At 40.0% G+C, this 11,142-nt stretch overlaps 1 protein-coding gene across 4 annotated transcripts in view; it reads right to left on the bottom strand.

The window, feature by feature from the left end:
- Positions 1 to 11,142, bottom strand: part of SYT14 (synaptotagmin 14) — a 166,096-nt gene that overhangs the window by 129,164 nt on the left and 25,790 nt on the right. Inside the window, exons 1-2 of one of the 4 annotated variants that reach the window (XM_025209306.1) lie at positions 2,731 to 2,761; positions 2,423 to 2,496 (exon numbers count right to left, since the gene is read on the bottom strand). The exons of 2 other annotated variants lie outside the window; for them this stretch is intronic. In XM_025209306.1, the coding sequence (XP_025065091.1) occupies positions 2,423 to 2,444 (22 nt within the window). In that variant the 5' untranslated portion in view covers positions 2,445 to 2,496; positions 2,731 to 2,761. Of the gene's footprint in view, positions 1 to 2,422; positions 2,497 to 2,730; positions 2,762 to 11,142 lie in introns of those variants that run through there. One more of the 4 variants, XM_025209305.1, reaches the window with a different exon arrangement.

Here is an 11,142-nt window from a genome sequence, read left to right as displayed (position 1 = left end):
TGCCCACCCTGCCCCACATGCAGATCTGGGGGCACATGCCCCATGCCCCCCACAGGGTGTGCTCCCCCGGGGCCCTAGGGTGGGGTAGGAGGACTGGGCACAATTACCTGACCCTTTGCTTCTGCCTCACTCCCTCCCTCACTGTGGGGGGCCTGATTTGGCCCTTGCCCTTTCCCTCCCTACCTGCTGGATTGTGGGGGTGGGGCTCAGCCCCCCGCAGACTCAGATCGATGCTTTGAGTCTCCGGGATTGACCACTGCTCTAGAATAAGGAAGTGCCTTTTTCTCTTTGCTTCCTCAGCACTATGTTAAAAAAAAATCATCCTTAAAAAAAAAAATCTCTCTCTCTCTCTCCAAGAAGGATCTCAAGACAGAAATCTCTGAAAAGTAAAGTAGCAAGGCACTAAGGATGTGGCTTGAAGTCGGACTTGATCATGTAGCCAAAACTGATTATTTCTAAAGTTCAGTCTATTGTAATTTATCTGTCAGATTGCAAAGAAATTAACAAAATTTTCCCTTATTGGATGGAAAAAGATACAAGCGACTGGAGTGAAGACACTGAGTGGTACCTCACAAAACTTTCATTTAAGAATGATAGAAGACGTGCTTTATAAGCTTTAGTGAAACATACCAGTACACCAAGCACTTAAACAAATGAGACAACGTGCATCCATACTGTAGTCCAGCAGCAAGCAACCATTTGGCGCCACAGACCAGAACAACCTGGCTCAGCTCCATGGCAGGCCAATGTTCTGACCTGGCTGTGGCTTCTCTGGGCCTCCAGGCTGTGGTGTGGATAAGCTCCTCACTATGCAACTCCAGTGTGAAAGCTCACAAAGCCTTCCCATCACCACTGCCCTCCAGTTCCACAGGCCAGATCTTGCCAATCCCTGTTCTAGTAAAATGAAGAGGCAAAAGGAAAATTACTTAAAACCAGATGTCTTGGTAGCAAGTGAGCTGTGACCTCAGAAGTGAACCTGAGACAGACCAAGAACTAGCATACTGCAGAAAAGAAGGACCTAGAGATCACAGTGGACAATAAGCTGAACATAAGTCAAGAGCATACTCCTGTTGCAGGAAAAGGCCAATAGCATATTGGGCTGTATTAACAGGAGTGTCACTTGAAAAATCAAGGGAAGTGATTCTCCCACTATATTTGGCATTGGTGAGGCCTCAACAGGAGTACCACGTCTAGTTTTAGGCCCCACACTTCAAGAAAGATGTGGATGGATTGGAAAGAGTCCAGGAGAGCAACAAAAATGACTAGACATGGGGAAACATGACTTACGAGGACAGGCTTAAAGACCTACAGTTGTTTAGCCAGAAGAGAAGACTGAGAGGGATTTGATAACAGTCTTCAAACACCTGAAGGGTGGTTTGACAGAAGATGAAAATAAACTATTCTCTCTGGTCACAGGGGACAGAACAAGGAGCTACGGTCCATGGATATTAGGATATGTAGGTTGGATGGGGGGGAGGGGGGGGGAAAGAGTTGGGACTGGACTTCCTGACTACAAGGGTGGAACAGTCTACGCAGATAGGTTGCAGATTCTCCATTCTTGGACATTTTTAAGATCAAGTTAGACAACCACTCAACTAGGCTGGTTTAGTCAGGGGCAAACCTGCCTTGACCAGGGGGCTGGACTAGACAGCCTCCTAAGGTCCCTTCCAGACCTAATGTTCTATAATACTCAAAGGCATAAACACAACCATATGTGAGAGAGAGGTGAATAAGAACTATTGGCACAAGCACATTCTAGGGAAAAATAGGCAAGAAGTCAGACTCTGGCCACAGCAAAGTTCCTATACCTGAAACTTGCTATAGAGAAGATGGAACCGCAGTGATTCTAAGAGACCAAAAGTGACTCGAACATACACTGCTTTCCAGAAGTCTCCAATCTCAACAGCATTACCAGGCATTTCTCTCTTAAGGAACGTGTAAGGGTCATTTTTAAGTATTTTTCAAAGTAGTTTTTGTTTCAAGTGCAACTTTCACCAATCCAAAGACTTCTGGATATAGTTTTTCCACAGAGGTAATTTAAATAGTCAACACAAAAAAAAAGTTTTAGGATCTAAAAGGTGTCACTTCGTTTTTCAAGACTTTGAGACGCTACATTTCTACAGTCAGTCTTAGCTGTACATTTATTTCTCAAGAAACAATTATGAGGTTACAGATACTATATTGACTGATTGCAAAAATAATATACATTATCATCTTCCAGTCATCTTAATGAACAGATTATTACTGTTTTATTACAGTATTATAAAAATTATTTTAAAAAATGTTTTGTTTTTAGCTCAAACATTTCTGTCCACATTTCAGCAGTAACCGAAAAGCTGGTGACCTTCAGACGTTCAATACCTGATCTACACAATGAATATCAATGGATATTTACATTTTATTTCACTTGAGGTCATGTTACCTAAAGTAAAGAAGTTCGTCATGTTCTGTAGTGTCCTCTTGTGCTCTAACTATAAGCACCAGAAGTTCTAGCAACTAGATGAGAGGGAGGGAAAAGAGGAAGAATTATTTTTAAGTCTCTTTGGCTGTATCACAAAAATTAAAATGTTCTTTCAACTTTATATGAAGTCTCTAGGAATAAACAGCAACATTTAAAATTTTTTTTCATCTGAGCAAAAAATAAATGAGGATGCATATTGGTAACTTAAAAACCACACACAAGTATCAGAAGCAAAAATTGGCAGGAACATTTAAAAGGAGTCTACTCACTTAAAAAACAGTACTAAAAAAACCCGCTCCCTTGTTTGTTGTTGTTTTCATGTTATTGTTAAAAGGTGCATTTCAGATTAGGTTGTTAGCTGAAAGTTGAAAAAGATAGTTTAAAAAGTTATGATGACAATATAGTATCTGCTTTCAATGCATTTTTCATGGAGTAATCATTTGTTACATATATTTAAGCTTCCCCCCAACATTTAAAAAACATGTTATAGTAAATACTTACCATGTGATTCTCTACCATCAGTGCAAGTAGTACATGAAACACACTTATTTCAAATCTTAATTAAAATACCAGCTTATATAAAAAAAAAATCCAACAGCAAATTGGCCCAGAAGCCTAACTGCAGAGCATAGCACAGCCACGTAAGTGTCCAAGATTTTCACAAACTTGATCTTGAGTTCCCTAAGCTGGCAACACTCTGAGGACCGAGAAAAAAGAAGCATCTTACATACTTTTCAAACAGCCACCTGTCTATCCCAAAAACCTTAATGCTGGGATTTAGAGGGAGTTAGCAACAAAGTCCCCCTAGAACCAAAGCACAGGTATTTAATAGGAAGAAAAGAGACCCTCACAAATTGTCACCTTTGTCTCTCATCTTAGGCCCCCTCTAAACATTACAGGTATCACACAATTAACTGGTTAACTGCGCAATTACCTTGAGGCCAGCCACATGTGCAAAGTAGCTATCATGCCATAAAAAGCTCCAACCAGCTATAAAGTAGGGATGTAAATATTATTTTTGAAACATTTGAAAAAAATATTCATTTAACCTCCTCTAATTATATTGGTTAAACAATTAACCAATAACACAGCAGCTTGGACACAGCTTTTGTTGGGAGCCCCTCTGGGCTCCTGGGGCCCTTTGACTGGGTGGAGGGGGGCAGGAGGCAAGCCCAGCCAGGCAACACAGCTCAGGTGAAGCCCCGCGCTGGGAGGGAGGGAGCACATGCAAATGAACAGCCAATTGCTTAACTGATGAGTCACTAGGCTGCTTGCTGTTTTCATCTTAAGCCAGTGGTTCCCAAACTGTGGTACGTATTAACAGATTTATTATAATTACTTTATATGACAAAAAATTGCTGGAGGTACTTAAAGTTGTATCATTTTAAATTGGTGGTGCACAATCTGCCAGAGTTTGGGAACTGCTGTTCAGGCTATGGGTATTACAAGAAAATATTTCTTGTAATATATTACAAGAAAATATTACAAGAAATAATGGGGGTTATGGGGTTTACAAGAAATAATGGCCACAAGCTAGCAGATTTAGACTAGACATTAGGAAGAACTTCTTCACAGTTCGAGTGGCCAAGGTCTGGAACAGGCTCCCAAGGGAGGTGGGGCTCTCCCCTACCCTGGGGATCTTCAAGAGGAGGTTAGATAGGCATCTAGCTGGGGTCATCTAAACCCAGCCCTCTTTCCTGCCTATGCAGGGGGTTGGACTCGATGATCTATTGAGGTCCCTTCCGACCCTAACATCTATGAATCTATTAGTCCCCCTTGATCCCTCCCCCACCCTCCCCTTCTCCTCTCTCCCTCCCTGTCTGCCCTGCTACCTTCTGCTTCCTGCTGGGACACTGCAGTGCTTCTTTTCCCAACCCTTCCCTCCCAGACGGTGTTCGCCCCAGAGCTAAAGAATAATCAGTAAGCTAATCGGTTATCACTGCACTTATCGGTTTAACTATAAAATTAAACCTCAAAAACATGCATTAACTTTATAGCTGGTTGCTATTGAGCTTTAATTTGCATGTGTAGCAGGGTCTCCCCTGCAGCTGGGAGCCCCATCAGCTGACAGGGCATGCCGAGCCAGAGCTGAGAGGCCCACACCAAGGGGACTCTCGGTCCCAGCAGCATGGGGACCCAGTCCCACAGCTGTGGATGCTGGGACCCAGTTTGGTCCTGGAAGCCAAGGGACATGGCTGTCTTGAAGATGCATGAAACCTCCAAGGGATTGTAGCTGCCATGATCTCAGCCCTGGGGGTGGATGGGGCACCCCCACAGCTGGGAGCTCCTCACCCGAGTGGGTTCCCAGGTGCAAGAGCTTGCTAGTGCAGAGAGAGCCCAGGATCAGTCTTCTCCTGCACTGGCAGTAAGGCACAACGGGATCTAATTGGAATCCCACAATCATGCCTCTTGCCACACATGGTATTACAGCAGGAGGCATGATCATGTAGATCGTGCATTAGATTCCATCACACCTTTACCTGCGTGTATAGAGGGGGCCTTAGGAATGGTACTGGAATTTCTGATGTACAGCACACCCAAGTATACAATATGCACTTCATTTTTCAAAGACAGTTTAAAGAAAACAAAAGCTTCCTTGTAGAAACTGAACAGCAGCAGCTAAGAATCCAAGTCTGCTCCCAACCCTGCCGCTAGTGCTACGAGCCAGATCTGTAGATCTATGCCACACACTGGCCAGATCTCACAAGCTGGGTGACTACCCATAGATCCAGAAATTTGGCAGCAGAGGAATAATGACAGCATTAATTGCCACAGCTCCCAGAGCTGCAGCAATCAACATTGCCACCACTCCCCCACCACCAAATTTCTGGACCCATAGGGAGCCATTTCTATCATATAATGCACACTCCAATTTTCACCAGCTATTATTAAGGGGTGGAAAAGGTGCATATTATGTGAGAAAACATGGTAATTGATTTTGTGAAGAAGCAGTAATAGCAACCTTTACACTGTAGCTTAAGCCAGAGCAACCCCCCTGTATTTCTAGACCAATTTTCTCCTCTTTGCACTGCCAGGGAAACAAATATTAATAAGTAACTATAATTAATTTCATGAGAAGTAGTCATGGAAGTGAATGTAACCCAAGTTACATATTTAAAAGTCAAATACCTGCTTACTGTTTTTTTTATTTCAATGCCAGAATAAGACAGTGTATAGCTACACTCATACATAATAGCTCAACAATTTAATTATAGGTCCATGCATGATTTAAGTAGTAGGATAATTATATTCCTAAAAAAAAAACAACATTTATTTACATGTACCTTTCTTTTCTATTAACTAGAAAGTGACTTGTTCCATCATGTGCAGTCACTTAAGCTTTCATACCATTGTGATAATGTGCAAAATTTTACACCACAAGATATGGGCAGATGAACAAATCATACCAAGTTAAAGGAGGCAGAAAGATGTAAATCACAGAGCGCTTGATGGATAAAAACTGTTTCACATATCTACTGCTATTCCAAAGAAAAAGGAAATTAATCTGTGTCTGACGTTATTCAAGAGTAGACTGTCCGGGTTTAACTACAACTTACTACAGGGTAGGAGCACACATTCAGTATTTACTATGAAACAGTTGGTTCACGGTAAATGAACAGTAGATGACCCTTCTACCCCCCCCCTCCCCCTTTTAGCTATACCTTGCTATAATTAGTTCATCTGTCCTTACCAAAATACAGTCTCTCTCTTCATATGTTCAGAGAAAGTTGAAAATAAAAATAAAATGTAAAATAAATAAATAAATAAATAAATAAAAATCAATGCACATAGGTCAGTAAGATTTAGCAAAAAAGCTACAAATCTTAATCTATATTAGGTTGCAGTAGCTTTCTCTCAAGCAACCACATATCTGCACTGTCTGAAAAAACCCAAGACTGAATGAAATACCATCCAAGGAGAGAGAGACAAAGTCTGTGTTTTGTATTACTTGAAATTCCGCTGATCCCACTTAATGAAAACTAATATTGCAAGCTAGTACATAGAAATGTTTGTACTGTTTGTTTGAAATAAACCCACAAACCAAAAAGAATATTTTTTCTTTGCATTAGAAATGACTGAAGATACTACTATTCAGTCTGATGGCAACCAATGAACATTCCCTTTTGCTGTGCTCACAATCCCAAAATTGCAACAATGGGAATCTAAATGTGAATCTGACTTTTTTGTATTTCTCAGATTAAACACTTAAAAAATACTGAACAGTAAACTAAGGTTTCAAATTTCTTCCAGATTTAATAATGGAATGTCTTTTTAATGTAGGTTATTAGAAAGCATTGTTCTACCACTTAACACACTTAGCAAGAAAAAGACACTTAATCTTAAAAATCATATAGTAAGGTAGATGCCTTTATACATCTTTGTAAGATTTATGTTATTTCTGGATGTCAGTATTTTTGAGTCAGTTGGTGGTCTGGCCATACACATTCTCTGCAGAAGACCAAAGTGGGTTCAGACCTACCCCTTAATCCCTCCTTTACCCCTCAGATGACTGCTTTTCACTTCAGAGTTGTTATCCCATTCCACAAACAGATGGGCAGGTTGAGGACAGTGAGAGAAAAAGCTCAGGACAACAGCAGTGTGCCAGGCCAAAATGATCCAGGATGCAAGGGGAATTATGCTCTGGCAAGAGGATGCAGCAGATTACTCTGTTTTAGGATCACAGGAAAGTCAGTTTGAAAGGGAGTTTACAAGGTCATCTAGTCCAGTCCCCTGCTTAAGGTAGGATCATCCCTGACTAAGCCATGTCAGTCATGTGCCCGTCTAACCGACTCTCACAAACCTCTAGGTAGCCTGTTCCAGTGCCTGACCATCTTCATAGTCAAAAAGTTCCTCCTAATCTCCAACCTAAATTCCCTATTGCATCTGGAGGCCACTGCTCTTAGTCCTGTCCTCTATAGCCACAGAGAAAAGCTATTTCCAAATAGCTGAAAGATGATTACAGAGAGGATGATGACTGTTCTCAAATCCTGCCTCAGTCTTTTCTTTTCCAGACTTAATTGCCCTAGCTCTATCAGCCTTTCCGCATAAGTCTTGCCTCCTAAGCCCCTAAAGATTTTTGTTGCTCTACACTGAAGACTTTCAAAACCATCCACATCCTTTTTGAAATGCATGGCCCAAAACTGGACACAGTACTCCAAATGAGGCCTCACCAGCACTGACTAGAACAGAAAAATCACTCCCCTTCATTTGCAAGTGACACTCCTGTTGATACAACCCAGTATGTGCTTTGGGCTTTTTCAACAAGAGCACACTGTTGGCTTATATTCAGCTTATGGTCTACTATAACTCCCAGGTCCTTCTTTGCAATACTGCAGCATAGCTAATCATCCCCCAGTCTGTTTTTGAGCATGCAATTTTTCCATCCCAAATATTGTCTTTGTTGAATCTCGTCTGACTGACTGTGGGACATTTCTTCAGTGTATCCAGGTCATTCTAGATCCTAGCTGTACGCTCCATCTGCAATACCAACCAACTTCGTGTCATACATACATTTGTGATGCACGTACTCAATCCCAACATTCAAAGAATTAAATGATGATACTAAACAATACTAGACCCAAGGCAGATCTCTGGGATCCCCACTTGATACCTCTTGCCAACTAGACATTGAGCCATTGATGATTACTCATCGAATACAATCACCTACAAGGTGGATAGTTATGTATCCACCTTGCAGTACTTTCATCTAGTCTGTATTTCCTCAGCTTGTGAATGAGAATGTCATGAGAGAGAGTTCAGCAAGGCTTTTATTACATCTACTGTTCTCCCCCACCCCATCATCAGAGCCTGTCACCTTATCATAGAAGGAAATCAGCCTTGTGTCAAAATTCCCTCCCAGGGCCTCAGTTAGTAATTTATAAATCACAAAAGATAATAAAGATTCCATTAAACCATAACAAAAATACAGTTTAAATTAACTTTAAAAAATTAACCATCAAAATTGCAAAATTAGCTTTGATTTTGAAGCACAAACATAACAGTTTGCATCACACGAAAACGACGGGGGCTGCGGTGGTGCGAGCACCCAGAAGTCACAAATTCGAAGCCACAGCAGAGGCAACTCATGGCATGGCCTGTCAGATTCCAACAAAATCTGCAAATTCTGCTAAATACCTTGTCGCAAAGGCACAAAAAGGAAAAGGAAGGAAGGACCAAATTAACCAAAAACCACACACACTTCAGAAAGAAGCATATTTCTTCAACACCACTTTTCTGTAATATTCAAATAAAAGTTTTGATTACGTCAAAAAATCCCTCTACCTAGATAAGGCAAAAAGAAATTATGCAGGTGTTTTAAATGTGTAGTGATCAAAAAATAAATCTGCTGACAAGGGTAGGATATGATAAACCCTGAAAGTTTGATAAATAAGAGAATAAATATTTGCATCTAAAGTACACACACTACAAGTTTTGCTGTACAATTTCAGCATTTAATATGCAACCTTTTGAAGAATGGGACATATGTTTAACAAGTACTATGCTGTTAATATAACAGATTTTGGTCTAGGTTTCTCTACAGTCTTCTACCAAATTGACAGTGTCAGACAGGCCAATATACTTATTTAATCCAAGCTTTGTGATAATTCTGTATCTTTCACTTATAAACAATACAAAAGAAAATCTTATGCTGGCATTCTCTTGTTGAAAGGGACTGAAGGATAGTTGTTTAAATGTATTAAAAATTACTGTTCTAACAAGTTGCTAAATAGAATGTCAGTCAATTGCAGAATGGATTAATGTAACCTACAAAATGATCCTATTGTATCAAAGGGCATGTAGGTTCCATTTTAAGGCAAATAAAACAAAAGGAAAGAAAATGTCTTTTTCCATAGCATCTGAGTCAGATTTCTGAACAGTCAATACAGACCTGCTGATTCTCCTTAATTTTTGTTGAATTATGTCCAAACATGCAGAGCCTTACTCATCAGTGCTAAATGAATTACATGTCACTTAATGGGTAATATACGTATCTAAAAATCAGGAATTTTAGTGTAGTAAATAGTTGGAGTTTCTCCTGGTAATGCATGCTTAATTCCCATTCTCTCTCAAGTAAAACCATTTTCTCTCTTATCAGCATCCTTCCAGCTCTCACTCAGCACTACTCTGTCCCTAGCCTGCTGTTTAGCTTTGCCAGGTTGGGACTGCTACTCGGTTCTTCAGTCTCACATGACTGGGCTCCAGGAAGCTACTGGATTTTCCTTCCTCAGCCTCTCCCCAAAAATCAGAGCTTCCTCACTGGGGAGGTGCAAAGAAAACACTGAGGTCCTAACCTAAAATTAATGATAAAAGTGTGTAGTGGTTCACAAATATTCTGAAGGTTTATCGCAGTTCTTTGATGCAAATACATTGGGAACCATTGCTACATATGATGTATTTCAAGCTAATACACAATTCCCAGCTTGCCATAGGATACAGCACACCACAAAAAACAAAACAAAAAGGGAAAACCAAAAATCGTTTAGATAAACTGAAAATGTACGCATTCTTGATACAGGATTGACCTAAATATTTGTTGCAATTGTTCACCTTCTTTGAGTGTGTTATTGCTCACTGTAAGATGATCCACTTAAGAAAACTATTATGTTCCATCTCTGAATAGTTTTATGGTGTACAAATGAAGTCACACATGGTGTATTTATTTGGCAAAGAAATTGGCCGACATGGCCAGTCATCAGTTAATCTTGAACAAACCATCAGCCAGCTCCTGAGTGACAGAAGTCTTACTCTGAGGAGCGAGTTCTGCTGGCCAGGGGAGTTAAGTGCATTTTCCCTGACAGACATTAATTTTGTAGGGTATAGCAAAATCTGTTTAATCTACCACAAAGACTAAGGATTAAATGGACTGGGGATTGATTCTGTGGAATTCTAAATTACAATGCAACTAGCCCTAATTAGGTGCTAACAGGGAAGCAGACACTAAGCATAGTGCCCCTAGATAAAATAGCAAGCCAATTTAATTCATTTTAAACAATGCCATTAATAGTGAAATCAATACGATCTGGCAAATAGCTTGTACTATTTACACAGTTTAAACAGCTGCCCATGTTATCCACAGGCATCTTAGGTTGCTCACAGTACATTTTAATGGGGTGCAGTGTAACAGCCTAATCTTGAAGTAAAATAAGCATAAATAAGTTATGCATCCAAAGAGAAAGCCTGTAACTTCTTAATCAGACCTAGATGGTAAACAAAGCTGGTGAGGTTATTGCTCAATATGTTAAACTGCCGCTCTAAATTATGAAACTTATGGCTGATGCACTCCCTTGATCTAGAGTCCTAGTATTACCCCTGCTGTTTTCCTATGGACACAGTCATAAACAAAAATAAATGCTTTATAAGGTGTTTAAGGAAAAACACTACTTAAAGACATTTCAGTTTAAAGTATAGCATAGCTGAGACAAAAAAGCCTTCATAACTTTTATTAAGAAAAAATTTGCTATATCAAGATTCTGAACACTTGCTAAAATGTTTTTAAATACTCAGTTAAATGTCTAAGACTTAAATTTCATTCAAATAAGTTTATCAACTATTAAAGTACACATCATTAAAAACCTACTGAATTTAACTTACTAACGATAAAACATTTTCACAAAAAAGTGCAGATTTTAAAGTGATTGCATTCCTTTATAACCCTGACCCAGTTCCCATTGGAAAGTAAA

This window comes from Alligator sinensis, unplaced genomic scaffold (assembly GCF_000455745.1).
Source record: "Alligator sinensis unplaced genomic scaffold, ASM45574v1 scaffold633_1, whole genome shotgun sequence".
Taxonomy (NCBI): domain Eukaryota; kingdom Metazoa; phylum Chordata; order Crocodylia; family Alligatoridae; genus Alligator; species Alligator sinensis.
The sequence above is the reverse complement of the archived record's forward strand: the minus strand, read 5'-3'. Positions and strand labels throughout refer to the sequence as shown.